At 37.4% G+C, this 15,298-nt stretch overlaps 1 protein-coding gene across 1 annotated transcript in view; it reads left to right on the top strand.

Moving 5' to 3' along the window:
• LOC106877699 (neurexin-4) overlaps window positions 1-15,298 on the top strand; it is a 424,377-nt gene that overhangs the window by 216,537 nt on the left and 192,542 nt on the right. The window contains exon 14 of the mRNA XM_052966322.1: window positions 11,797-12,000. Coding sequence (XP_052822282.1) covers window positions 11,797-12,000 — 204 coding nt within the window. The remainder of the gene's footprint in view (window positions 1-11,796; window positions 12,001-15,298) is intronic.

Below are 15,298 nucleotides of genomic sequence, written 5' to 3'. Positions count from 1 at the left end.
TAAGATACTTGAGCGGAGACGTGTAGATTTGTACTGCCTCCAAGAAGTAACATGGAGAGGAGGTTCCGCTAGGTTCCTCACAGGGAAAGAACACAGGTACAAGATTTTCTGGGCAGGGAACACTGATGGGGTCGGGGGCATGGGTATACTTCTTGCAGAGAAATGGGTTGATAAGGTAATCAAGGTAGTCAGAGTATGTGACGGAGTACTTAAGATTAGATTAGTGCTTCACCATGGGTTCACTACCATCATCTCGGCCTATGCCCCTCAACCGGGGCTATCGGATGGGCAGAAAGACCAATTTTATGACACCCTGTTGCAGACTACCTCGTTGACAAATGACAGGGACCTTCTCTTTGTGGCTGGTGATTTCAGTGGACATGTCGGACAACATGCATGGGGTGTACATGGAGGCTATGGCTTTCGTTCCCGCAATGAGGAGGGAACCAGACTCTTGGAATTCTGCGATGCAAATGATCTTATGGTGTGCAATACTAACTTCAGGAAACCCGCCTGTCACCTAGTCACCTACCAATCCGGCAGACACTCTAGCCAAATCAACTACATCCTCGCCAGGACTAGAGAAAGAGGGAGGCTTATAAATGCCAAAACCTCCCCAGATGAAGAATGTACCCCTCAACATAGATTAGTAGTTAGCAACTTCAGGATCAGGGCTAAATGGATGCCCAGAAGTAGACCAGCTTGGAGGAGAGGGGTCTGGAAGCTTAATGATCCTGCAAATGGACAGAGATTTTGAGACGTATTACTTGAAGCCTTCGACGAAATAGAAGGAGATATAGCATCACATAATGTGGAAGACAACTGGAGGTTTTTACGGGACAACCTGCTGAGATCCACTGACAAGATCTGTGGATGGTGCAAAGTCCCCTCTCAACACAAGGTAACGTGGTGGTGGAACAATGTGGTTGACAGGGCTATTAGATAAAAGAAACAGGCTTGGAAGGACTGGAAGAATGGAGGTAGCTGGGAATTGTATCAGACTGCCAGAAGGGAAGCTAGGAGACAGGTTTATTTAGCCAGAGGGGAAGCAAATAAGAAAAAATTTGCCAATGTTCTGTGTCGTAAGGACCAAAGACTTGAAGTATTTCGTGTTGCAAGACAGTGTGTGAGAGAGAATTGTGATGTCATAGGAGAGAAATGTGTCTGCATGGATGATGATTCACTTGCACTAAACAAGGCTGCAAAGAGAGAGGTTTGGAGACACCACTATGAAAGGTTGCTCAATAAATGTTATATATATAAAGAGAATGAATGTGAGAAAGAGTCTGCCAAATGTCGACCCAACAAAGGGACCAGCTATCCTAATTGACAGTACCTTGGTAGATAAAGCAATCAAGAGTATAAAGACTGGGAAAGCCCCGGCCATCAGGAATCAATGCAGAGATGCTCAAAATATCTGGCAGTGTCGTCTATAGCCTAGTCACCCATATAGTTAACCAGGTGATACACAAAGGAGTCATACCCAATGACTGGTGTAGCAGCACCATAGTTAACTGCTACAAAGGTAAAGGTGATGCTTTAGACACAAATAATTACAGAGGTATCAAGTTGTTTGACAAGGTAATGAAGGTCACGGAGAGGAGCATAGTCCAACTAATTAGGGAGAGAGAGAGTAAGTTTAGATGAGATGCAGTTTGGGTTCGTGCCAGGGAAAAGCACCACTGATGCTATATTTCTGGTAAGACAGCTGCAGGAGAAATACCTAGCCAAAGATAAACCTCTGTACCTGGCTTTCGTTGACATGAAGAAAGACTTTGACAGGGTCCCCCGATCCTTTATCTGGTGGTCAATGAAGAGACTAGGGGTAGATGAATGGTTAGTGAGAGCTGTGCGAGCAGGGACACTGTCAGTAAGGTAAGGGTTGGTAATGAGTACAGTGAAGAATTCCGGGTAGAGGTAGGGGTCCACCAAGGCTGTCTTCAGCCCTTTTCTATTTATCATAGTCCTCCAGGCAATGACAGAGGAATTCATGACAGGATGCCCCTGGAAGCTCCTCTATGCTGATGACATTGCTCTAATTGCTGAGTTACTATCAGAACTAGAGGAGAAGTTTCAGATGTGGAAGCAAGGATTAGAATGAAAAGGCCTTAGAGTCAACCTAGCTAAAACTAAAGTCCTAATAAATAGGAAGGTAGACAAACTACAAACCCCTTGAGGTAGATGGCCCTGCTCAATCTGTAGAGAAGGCATAGGTAGAAACTCTATAAGATGCACCCAGTGCAGCAATATCAAAGGAAGGCTAACTAGGAAGATAGTTTTTGTATGTGGCAGATGCTCAGGAGCAATAAACACTGAAAATGTGCAGAGAACAATTTCTGCCACATTCCAGGGAGAAAAACTAGAAGTAGTTGATTGCTTCCGTCACCTAGGTGACCAAGTCAGTTGCGGGGTAGGGTGCGCTGAAAGTGTAGCTGCTAGAATAAGAATAGCCTGGACAAAGTTCAGAGAGCTCCTACCTCTGCTGGTGACAAAGGGCCTCTCGCTCAGAGTAAAAGACAGACTGTATGATGCATGTATATGAACAGCCATGCTACATGGCAGTGAAACATGGGCTGTGACTGCTGAGGACATGCGTAAGCTCGCAAGGAATGAAGCCAGTATGTTCCTATGGATGTGTAATATCAGTGTGCATACTCGACAGAGTGTAAGTACTTTGAGAGAAAAGTTGGACCTAAGAAGCATCAGTTGTGGTATGCAAGAGAGACGATTGCGCTGGTCTGGTCATGTGGCGAAAATGGATGTAGATAGCTGTGTGAAAAAGTGCCACACCCTAGCAGTTGAGCGTACCTGTGGAAGAAGTAGACCCAGGAAGACCTGGGCTGAGGTGGTGAAGCATGACCTTCGAACATTAGGCCTCATGGAGGCAATGACTTGTGACCAAAACCTTTGGAAATATGCAGTGCGTGAGAAGACCCGGCAAGCCAAGTGAGACCATAATCCGAGGCCTCAGCCAGGGGTGTAGCCAGCCCACTTATGCGTACCTTTCCTTCATTTTGCCAGTACCGCCTGACTGGCCCTCGTGCCAGTGGCACGTAAAAGCACCCACTATACTCTAGGAGTGGTTGGCGTTAGGAAGGGTTTCCAGCTGAAGAAACTTTGCCAGATCAGATTGGAGCCTGGTGCAGCCTTCTGGTTTGCCAGTCCTCAGTCAAATCGTCCAACCCATGCTAGCATGGAAGGCGGACGTTAAATGATGATGATGATATATATACATATATTCATGTGTGTGTGCATATATATATATATATATATATATATATATATATATATATATATATATATATATATATATATATATATATATATATATACACTCCATTCCCCAATTTAGGATTTTTATTCACATACACAGCAACCCCAGGTGCTAACTGTAAACTATAAAATAACTTTTATGTGTGTGTAAAGGTCAGATCCAAGGATCAAGATGTAGAAAGTTTGTAAGCTTCAAGCAATCCATAGAACGTATAAAAGACAACTTTCAGACACAACAGTGGTTTATTGATGTAGAAGGTTGTAAATTTTTCCCATACCAAAGTTCAATAAGATGAAGAAAAGTTATTTTATAGTTCACAGTTAGCACCTGGCCTTGCTGTGTATGTTAATAAAAATCCCAAATATGCACACAGGATCTTGTAGGTAAATTGAGACAGTTTTTACAATGCATAAGACTGGTTATAAATACTAACATAATGGTAGTAGACAGATATAATTTTAATATAATACTTATCACTCAATATGGCCACCCTTTTGGGCAATTACTACCTCCACATGAGAATGAAAGTTCTTTTGCAGCTGTTGCAACCTCTGCTTTTTTGATTTTGCATGGTGCATGCACGATGCAGGTCTTCAAACTGTTGACACTCGAGTGTGGTGAAGCATTGGTCCTTGCTTGAAGCACACCCCAAAAAAGGAATCCAGAAGGTTGAGATCTGGGCTATCACTGGGCCAGATGTTAGCCCTCATAAAAAAATGGCACCTTTTCACCAGAACACCTATGTTGCTTTTGATCCATGACATGGTGCAGAATCCTGGATAAGCACCACATTGTCAAGCCCAAATTTCTGCTCCATCCATGGTAACGGACAGTTCTTCAGGATGTCCAGATCTTCAAACCAGATTCAATGAAGTGTGGATTTATGACACTTCCATCACTCACCATAGCCACAAATACCATCACAGAGTCAGGGTTCTTAGTCTCAAACATAGTGGGAATGTCAGAAGGGTTGTATGCAATCAGTCGAGAATTTCTGCAATTCTGTTCAACATCCACAGTGAACTTCTTCTTGTCTACAAACACGAGAGTTTTTCCTGCACCTTGATGCTTCATGAATGACAGATGCTTTGGGCATCTCTTGGCTCTGACTGCTCTGGCCTTGGCTGTTAGGAAGTGACAGTAGCATTGAACATAGCTAGTCATGCTAAGGTTTTTGTTCACAGCTCTAGACACCATGGAAAAGGACACATTGCATTTCTTTGCAAGAGTTGTCATGGATGTGGATGGATTGGCTTCAATCAAGCATTTGAGGCTAGCAAGAAACTTTGGATTGTGTTTGGAATCACTTTGAATCTTGTGTTCTTTTCTATCAATTTTTTCTTCTTTTTTAAATTGTTTATAGCAAGTAAGGTTTTGTCAAAAAATGAAATGTTAAATCTGCTAAGTCAACTGCTTAAAATTGGTCTCAATTTACCTGCACAACCTTCTATATGTATATACTTTATTTTATCTTTTACTTGGTTCCATCAATAGACTGTAGACATGCTTGGGAACCACCTTGAAGAATTTTTAGTCGAATGAATTGACCCCAGTGCCTTTTTTTAAGCCTGCTACTTATTCTATTATCTCTTTTGCCAAACTGCTAAGTTACATCAATGCCAATTGTCCAGCAATGGTGGAAGACAAACACAGACACAGACTCACACACACACACACACACACACACAGACACACACACAGTTGACTGAACTTGGAACCATGTGGTTGGGAAGCAAGTTTCTTACCACCCAGCCACACCTGCACCAATATATATATATATATAAATTGAAATTTAGAGGTAATACTTGACAATTGTAAGCACCTGTGTATTCCAGCTAGTGGTTGCGGTGAAAGAATAAATTGTAAATCCAAAAATAACAACAAAACTACAAAGGATTCCGCGGTACACGTGTTTCAAGCTTTATATGTGTATAATATAATATGTGTATAATTTACAAGGTAAAGCTATCCTCAGCCGCAAAATTATTTCTCTCCCAGGAAACTATACCACCTCAGCGTTGAAGTAGGAAGAAAGGTGTGATGTAAGAGGTGAAGATCCTTTCGGTATTCTGCATAGTACTATACCTCGTATAATTCTCCACCGAGACATAATCTCTCCGGTCCTCCGAAAGCCTTCCATACCTTGCCACAATTCAGTGTGTACTATACAGAATACCGAAAGGATCTTCACCTCTTACATCACACCTTTCTTCCTACTTCAACGCCGAGGTGGTATAGTTTCTTGGGAGAGAAATAATCTTGCAGCTGAGGATAGCTTTACATTGTAAATTATACACATATTATATTATACACATACAAAGCTTGAAACACGTGTACCGCGGAATCCTTTGTAGTTTTGTTGTTATTTTTTGGATTTACAATTTATATACATATATATATATATATAATATACACACACAATGAAAAAAAAACATTGTAAGCAAAAAGTATTCCCAAACAAATGAAGATAAGACAAAATTGAAAAATAATCTCTACTCCAAATCAAACTCTGGCAATTTTCAGAACTTTCATTATGAAAAAAATTGCTTTTGGATACCTCTGACATTTCATGTTTCCATTTTATATATAAATATAATCTTGACATCATATTACACAGCTGAGGAAGGGTTATGATAAACTGCTAGATCTAGTCTTGGATCCACTGAATATTTTTTATTGTAGAACAGATAGCAAGATGTGTACTGTAAGTTAATTTAATCAGTAAATCTTATCAGATCAATGTGCACTTGGTTAATTATATTTATAATCTGGAGGAAGAAGAAAGAATGATGAATGAATAAATAAATATAATTTATTTCCTACAATTAGTCTATTGCTTTGTAGAAATATAAAAACAGTAAGAGGGTTCACTATCATTATCATTTTGTGGTTGCTTTTCCATGCTAGCATGGATTAGATGGATTGTTACAGTCTGAGTCAAATCTTATTCAAAGTTCCTAGCCTCCTAAACAGGTCAATAGTGATGGTTTTCTCCTATATTACATTTCTTGACATAGTTTCTGAGGTTAGATGCCCCTCTTGTCACTGGAGTTTGTTAGGTGCAATATGTCATGGCACCAGCTCTAGAGATGCTGTCTTGTTCCTAACAAGCTCAAAAAGTTCTGTCTATATTAATTGTCTCTGTTAATATGTTTAGTCACTTGCACCAGAGAGGTTGTTTTACCCTTGGCATGACAAAAAAAACTCCTCTTTTTGCATTGTCATCATTCATTTGTTCCTTTCCTTCCAATACTTCTGGGTGGAAAGAGAGCTAGCTAGAGCAAGGTGATAGTAGAATGAATTAGAAGAGAACTAGATTGGAAGCGGTGAGAAAGTGATAGAAGAGAGCGTAATAGAAAGCTTTGTAATGGTTGAATAGAAGAAATGTGATTGAGAGGGTGCTAGGAGGAGGATTGATGGTAGAAAACAAAAGAGTCAAGGTGATAGAACCAGAGTAATAGGACAGAGCGAGCAGATGGCAGTGGAGAGAAAGGGTGTGATAGGAAGCTCTCTGGTGGTTATTGGTAAACAGATTAAATAGAAACAGCATGAGTGAGAATCATCGTTTGTTTAATGTCCGCTTTCCATGCTCGCATGGGTTGGACGATTTGACAGAGGACTGGTGGAGCCTGAAGGCTACACCAGGCTCCAATCTGATTTGGCAGAGTTTCTACAGCTGGATGCCCTTCCTAATGTCAACCACTCCGAGAGTGTAGTAGATGCTTTTACATGTCACCCGCACGAAGGCCAGTCAGGCGGTACTAGCAACGGCCACACTCAAAATGGTGTATTTTATGTGCCACCTGCACACGAGCCAGTCCAGGGGCACTGGCAACGGTCTCACTCGAAAGTCCTTTAAGCATATATATTAAACATCTATCCTAGCTCCTTAGCCATACCCAATAATTGACTCAAAATTCAGGGATAAGAGAGAATGTTAGGAGAGAGAGAGAGAATGATGAGAGGGAAAGGGGTGATGGATGTATGTAATGAGTGATAATTTAGTGGGTTATGTGAGAGTGATAGAAGAGATTATACTCCTCAACTTCCATCACCACCATCTTATCATCATTCTTACATTTGTTTTTTTCATGCTTGCATGTACTGCATGGTTCTTCTCTTGCATAGTGCTTCACCACTTGTCACAATCCTTTGTTATCTCCTTTGTGATGTTCATTTTCTTGATTCATATGATGTAGAAATAAAAGCTATATAATAAAAAAAAAAGTAGGGTTTCACAACAGAATGCCTTCTTACTATATAGCAGAAATTAAAACTTTAAAGAATGGGGAAATATACGTTGAAAAAGAAACTAATGTATCCATTTATATTCGGAGTTCAAATCTCACTAGGACTGCCTTTGATTTTTGTCCTGAAATCAATATGACAAGTATCTTTAAATTATTTGGGTGATTCAACTAACTACAAACCTTCTTCAAAATATATGGTTTGACAACCTAGATTTTTGTTTTTCACTATTTAGACCAAAATGTAATTTTCACTTAATTATTTTTAGTGATGTTATTATTATATGAGGGCAGCTGACTGACACAATTAGTAGATTGCTTGACAAAATGCCTTATTATAATTAGTTATATCCTTTTGCATTTTGAGTTCAAATCTTGCCAAAATCAACTTCAGTTTCAGAATAGTTGATAAAATAGAGCACTTGCCATGTATACTATAAACAACTGTTCCTTCCTCCAAAATGCCTGGCCTTGCATCTGTGTTAGAAATTATTGCTACTATTTTTATTCTTATTATTTAGGCAATGAGCTGGCAAGATCATTAGCATGTTGGGCAAAACGCTTCACAGCATTTCATCTATCCTTACGTTCTGAGTTCAAATTCTGCCAAGGTCAACTTTGCTTCCATCCTTTCAGAGTCAATAAAATAAGTACCAATCAAGCATTGGGGTTGATGTAATTGGCTTACTCTCTGTCTCGAACCTGCTAGCATTGTGCTAGAATTTGAAATCATTATTATTATTATATTTTAGGGTAGTTAGGTGTTGAGCTGGCAGAATTATTTTCATGGCACACCAAATGCTTAGCAGCATTCCATCTGTCTTCACATTCTGAATTAAAATTCTGCCGAGGTCAACATTGCCTTTCATCCTTCCACAGTTGATGAAATAAGCACCAGTTGAGTACTGGAGCTGATGTAATCAACTATCCTCGTCCCCCAAAATTCCTAGTGCCTATAATACAAAGAATTATATATCATACTCAGGTTAACTTTGCTTTACATCTCTGTGTAAGTATGGAAAATGCACAAGTATTGTTGTGGAGTGAATATAATCAACTACAGCCTCCTTCAAAATTCATAGCCTTGTACCCTCTGCCAATTTAAGGAACTATTTCATCATCATCATCATCATCCTCTTAACGTCCATTTTTCCATGCATCAAGCAGAATTTATTGAGGCAGATTTTTTACAGCTGGATGCCTTTCCTGGTACCAACCATCGCCTGTTTTCAAGCAAGATAATATTTTCCCATAGTCAGATATGTTCTCGTAGATTATTGGAAATGAATGGCACTTCTCATATGACAGGGACAGTAATTTTACAACTGTCATGCGATGTCAAGAAAAGGAGATACACACACACACACACACATACATACAAGACTTTCTTTCAGTTATCATCTATCAAATCCACTCTCAAGTTTTTGGTTGGACTTAGGCTATAGTAGAAGACACTTGCTCAAGGTACCACAAGTGGGATTGAACCTGGATCTCTGTTGCTGAAAAGCAAACTTCTTACTACACACAGCAAAGTCATTAGTATAAGTTAACCATTATTAACCAATATTACATTATGAAATAAAATAAAGTGGGAACTTCTACATGTTCACACAACCAGCTTAAAAATCACTGCATATCAACTTAAAAACGAAAAAGACACATTAGATCATACATACCACTAAAGAGATCAATCACAGCTCGAATGTCTTTTATAAGAGTTGATCTGAGGTTGAACAATACCATTGTTGACACTCCTTATTTTTGTTATAAATTACCTAGGGAAATTGTATAAATTCTTAAAATTTGATGAGATGTCATATGTTTTAAGAGCTATAAATAGAAAACTTGCTGTAAAAGTTGCAAGGTTACTTCCAGATTTTAAATCTATAATAATCTTCCACAGTTATGCACTTAACTATGCAATGAAATCAAAGCTGTAATTCAGTATACACACAAATAATGTTTATATTATTCATAAGACAATTGGCTGATCAACTATAGAACAAAATCAAAAGCATCATCTTTCATAGATACAATATTTATATTATGTTTAAGACAATCAACTGGGAAATATACATTTTAAATTATAAATTTTAGAATCTTCAGCTTTGTAAAGTAGCAAATGAACTGGGACTATGGGGTCAAATCCAGCCATATGTATTTTTCTCTAATGTGAAAATAAGGATGTAGTGCAACTTAAGATTCATTAAAGAATTACCAGTATAGCCATATTGTAACAAAACTATTGTAGATAGCTTATATATTCAATTTCATTTCAAAGTTAGCATTTTTAAAGCATATTCAATGGTTTTAATTATCTAGTTACAATGGAAAGGCAAAGAAAACTCCAGTAAATGAAGTATGGTTGCTGCTAGACAGAGATGTAGATTCTAAAATTATATAATTTAAAATATTTCAGGTCAGTTTTCTTACAAATGCAATAAATAGTATAAATGCTATGCCTATAATAGATTATATCTTTGATTTCATATTTTCTAATGTACAATTCTATGTAGCTCTTTCTTGACCACATTCACTTATCTGATGATGGACAAACCTTCGATGACAATGATCATATGAAGAATCCATTCTATGGAGACATCAGGATAGCTTTTAAAAGGTCATTCATCAATCTCATTATTGCCAATGATTGGAATGCTTGCACAAGTACAGCAGATTTAAGCAATAGATGGATCTTCAGTAAATTCATGGTTGATAATCATTGTACTAATGGGGCCACTAGCATAGCAGGGGAAGGGAGGGTCTGCCCCGGGCAACACTTTTAATGAGGCAGTACTTTTGGGTATGCTGTAGACAATGTGTTTTTTGTGGGGTCCAGGGGTGGCACACACTCTAGCTATGCTAGTGAATGGGGGGGCACTTAATAAATTTTACTCTTGCAAACCAATTAATGATAGTTAATATTTAGTTTACACACCTCAGTAGCATCTTATCACATGGTACTCAGATGCTGTCTTCATGGCCAATGAAATGAATTTTTTTGTTCGATTTCACTGGTCCACTAGCATATGCAACTTTCACTCATATGGTGGTGAAGCTGGTAGTGAGAATGGCTCAAATCCCTTTCTGGGACAAGCAACACTTTATATAAAGCTGAGGACCAACAAATTGTTCAAAAGTTGACCAAAACAATATTGTAAAGCTAAAATGCAGTAACACCACAATGTGTTTCTTACATTGCAAAACTGCTTCAATGGCTTGGTTACACTATAATGAACTAAACCTTAGACTGAGAATGAGCAGCACAACCTCAGTTATCATTTGCAAGAAGCAGCAATTCATCTTTCCCTTTCCTCCTCACCCTCAAATCCTATACTAAATTCACTCTTTTCTCTTCAGTACTGCAATTCTCTGAAACTGCCTCGTTTGCAACACTTTTCTGTGAGAAATTAATCTACAGATGTTTAAGTTAAACACCAACTATGTTAACTTCAGCAGTGTGATAAAGCTTACAAATGTTATTAGCACTATGTTGGCTTTAGTAATCAAAAACCAATCCTATCCTAGAATGATAATTTTTTTTCATTTCAAGTTCAAAAATCTGTATAGGTCTTTATTATAATTAGTATCTTGATTTTAATTAGCAGAAGATTGCAATGTCGTTTGTAGTGATTATGTTGATTACCATGACATCATTGTAGTTTGAGTAGATTTCTCTTTATTCAGTTTACCATTAAATTGCAACATGCTCACTGATGCTTTTCATACTGTTCAACATTTTGTATGCTTATTGATACTTTTCACCTTTTCTGAGTAATTTAAGGTACTAGACAAGTACTTGGAGCAACTCTTTGCTTCTGTTCTCTCTCTCTTATTTATGCACTGGATTAACTCTTTGGTAGATTCGATGGGAGCAGATGCCAATAAACCAAGCAGCATCTCTAGAAGCTATTTTTTGTTATTATTTTAAAGGCACCATACCATCTTTGTGAACGGTATTTTAAGCTGTAAGAATAACCAAAGATATTTCCAGTTTAATGATTATTCTTTGATTAGTATAAAACTGCTTTAATTTTGTTTAGATAATAGTTGCTGGTTTTATATTGTTGACTCTTGTTTAATTTTGGCTGTAAATGTAAGTGACATAGATAATCTCAGGGTTTATTAGGACTAAAAGATATTTGCTTTTAAGTGAGTAGGAAAATTATACTTTAAACATATTATCCTTTGTGATTGCAAAGGCTGAAAGTATTTATTTTTGTTGTTAGTTGTTTTATTATTAATCTAAAATTATTTCCTTTCATCCTATTACAGGTGTGGATGTTGCCCAGTCATTAGTTGGCCACAACAGTGAGAATGAAATTTTGGTAAATGGCTACAAGGAACCAGGTTCCTATGTACGGCATGTCCGTTATGATACAGGAATTTTAGAACTTGAAGCATTAATTGAACGAGCGACATCTTGTAAACAGTTAATTAGCTACAGATGCAACAATTCTCTTCTACTGGCTAATCCAGGTAGGTGCTTTAATCATAATTTAGTTAATAATTATTTATCTCCAATGTACTTTCTTATGTAAAAGATGCATGTAGTTTGTTTTGGGGGGTTTTCTCTCCAATAGCGAAATATTACATTTCAGTTGTTTCATTTGCTAACTTGCCCGAATAAATGATTAAACACTGGAAGTATGTTTTGTTTCCCTGATTCTACATGAATATCCTGTTGCTAAGATGATGAAGGGTATTTAAAAAAAGAAAACAAAAACTTTACCTCTTCTTTAGTTTTTTACCTCAGACAATCAAGCTTTACCTGCCAGATGATTCTGTAATTAACTGGTTAATGTATTCACAACCCACCACTACATTGAAGTTTAATCAACACCAGTGAAACATCTTTGTTACTATTTCATTGGCACAAAAGTATTAAATAAAATACCTTTTTTTTTTTGATTTTGTTCCTTTTTCATTGTCCCCTATCCTTCTTAGCTCTGCTGAGAATTGAGAGGAGTTTCAATGATATTGATACAAATTATTTGGTGTTTGCAATGTTTTCTTCCTTTGTAGCCCTAAAGTAACCCTGGCTTTTCTTAAGCAGTCTAACTGTAAGTAAAGGAAAATAATAAAGGAGTTTAACTGAATTAATTGTCAGGAATTAAGCACGAGTTAATTCAAAGTGGAAGTCATTGGGTGATGTTTTTGGTGCTAATAAAGAATTAAAAGTTTGAAGATTTTTCTATCATGTCAGTATCACAGCAGCAAGATTCTGTTCCACAAGAAAATAATGTACATTATAAAAGAAATTTATTTAGCTCCGATCAAATGTTGATCTAGTATTTACATTAAGAAAGCTACTCAACTGACTGCTCAATCTTTCTCTCATTGGCAACTTTCACATCCTCACACAGCAATGTGTTATATCTTCTGTCTCTTCTCTTGGTAGTACAATAGATTTACCTATTTTAGACCTACTGAGCATTTCCTATCTACTACCACCCAAACTAACTTGATTCCCCACTAAATAATACCTAGAATTTTTTACTTAGAAGGCTATTTTGTTAGGAATTCCCACTAAATATCAACTTCAGCAATATTTAGACACCCTCTTACACTTCCACTCCCCCATTTACTCTATCAGTTATGCTCCCCTTTTTGGGTATTGAAATTTAAAATGTTTATACTCATCATCATCGTCGTTTAATGTCTGCTTTCCATACCGGCATGGGTTGGACAGTTTGACTGAGTGCTGGCAAGCCAGAAGGCTGCACCAGGCTTCAATCCAATCTGGCAAAGTTTCTACAGCTAGATGCCCTTCCTAATGCCAACCACTTCAAGTGTGTAGTGGATGGTTTTTACATGCCACCAGCACAAGGGCCAGTCTAGTGGTACTGGCATCGACCACGCTTGAATTGTGCTTTTTATGTGCCACCAGCCCAGGAGCCAGTCAGGCGAGGCTGGCAACGACCATGCTCGAATGGTTTTTTTTACATGTCAATCAGGCGGTACTGTCATCGGCCAACAGTAGTAATAGCTGCAGCAATATAAGTTGTGGCATTTTTGGTATTATTAGCAACATTGACTAAATTATTAGTAATACTTCAATCGTAATAATTAACGGAGCTGTTTATTGCTAGTATAAGAATATATATTCCAACAACCATAATGATAATGCTAATTATTGCAATTAATGTAAACAAGATACTTGTTGATACTGTATTAATCAAAAAGAAAAATTTGAAGTTACTGTTTAATTTGAAATTTCGGGCACTTTGGCCCAAATTATCAACTTAAGAAGACACTTGCACAACAGTTTCAGTGAGTGTCTCCTACTATAAACCCCAGGTTAACTAAAGCTGTCTAAGTGGATTTGATAGACAGAACAGAAACTAAAAGAAGCTATTTTGTGTGTGTGTGTGTGTGTGTGCATATATATATGTGTGTGTGTGTGTGTGAATGTACATATATATATATATATATATATATATATATATATATATATATATATATATATATATATATATATATATGTGTGTATGTATGTATGTATGTGTGTGTGTATGTACATATATATATATGAGTGTGTATATATTGGGTCATCCCATAAATAATGTGGTTATTTCAATTGCATGAACTAAAGGTCGGAAGGGGATGGGATAAACTACCTGCATCAACTTGCTATAAAAGCAGGTAGTAATTTTACCTTTTATTTATTCTTAGTGTAAGTTTTGAAGAGTGCAGTTCGATTTTAACAGTTATTTTTTCAAAGCTATAATGGAAGTGACAAAGGAGCATATTCGGCATATTTTGCCTTTATGAGTTCAATAAAGGCAACAATGCAATGGAAAGTGTGAGGAATATTAATACATTATATGGGTATAGGGCAATAAGCATAACCCAGTGTCAACGGTTGTTCCAGAAATTCTGAGCCAGAAACTACAGCCTACAAGACGAGCTTTGTCCTGGAAAATCTGTAGAGATGGGAGCGATGACCTCCTGTTGCAAATACTAAATAGACACAAACTGTGTGTCATTAGCCAGCTGGAGGAGATGTCTTTCCGGGTCTAAAAACAACAGTAGCATCATCCTCTATGGTACTGCCACATTTAGTTGGCAAATATATTTTATGATTCCGTATTGTTATTGTTTACCTTTCACTCAAAGATTTAATATAGCTTATTTCTCCTTTTTCAAGATCAGCAACAGTTTGTTGCTGGAAAAAGCATATAGTATTTTGCGAGTGGAATGAGTGTTCATCACTAGCTGGTGATTGTGACATACTGAAGATGGGTAACTAGCCAGAAACCCAGGTCTTTGTGTATCATGTAAGGCTAGAGATGGGAGTGATGACCTCCCCTCACAAATACTAATCAGACACAGACAGCGTGTCATTAGCCAGCTGGAGATGTCTTCCTGAGGCTAAAAACAACAGTAACATCATCCTCTAGGGGACCGCCACTTTCAGTTGGCAAATATATTTTAAGATTCTGTACTGTTACTGTTTACCTCTTGCTCAGAGATATAATATAGCCTATATATATATATATATATATATATATACTAGCAGAAATACCCGGCGTTGCCCGGGTTAAAGAGAATAATGAAATCTAAAAACGCCATCTAGACTACGCATCATCTTTATATATAGAGATGTATATACACACACGTACCCAAACACACGTATATATATGTATATCAATATAAATATATGAAAGTCAATGAAGTTTCGTAAAAGAAGGTGATCATGTACATACTTTCTTGCTGTTGTGATTATAACACCTCATTGTAAACTAAGTTCCTTGTTTTCCCTTGTGGAGCATAT

Source organism: Octopus bimaculoides, chromosome 3 (assembly GCF_001194135.2).
Source record: "Octopus bimaculoides isolate UCB-OBI-ISO-001 chromosome 3, ASM119413v2, whole genome shotgun sequence".
Taxonomy (NCBI): Eukaryota; Metazoa; Mollusca; class Cephalopoda; order Octopoda; family Octopodidae; genus Octopus; species Octopus bimaculoides.
The sequence above is the reverse complement of the archived record's forward strand: the minus strand, read 5'-3'. Positions and strand labels throughout refer to the sequence as shown.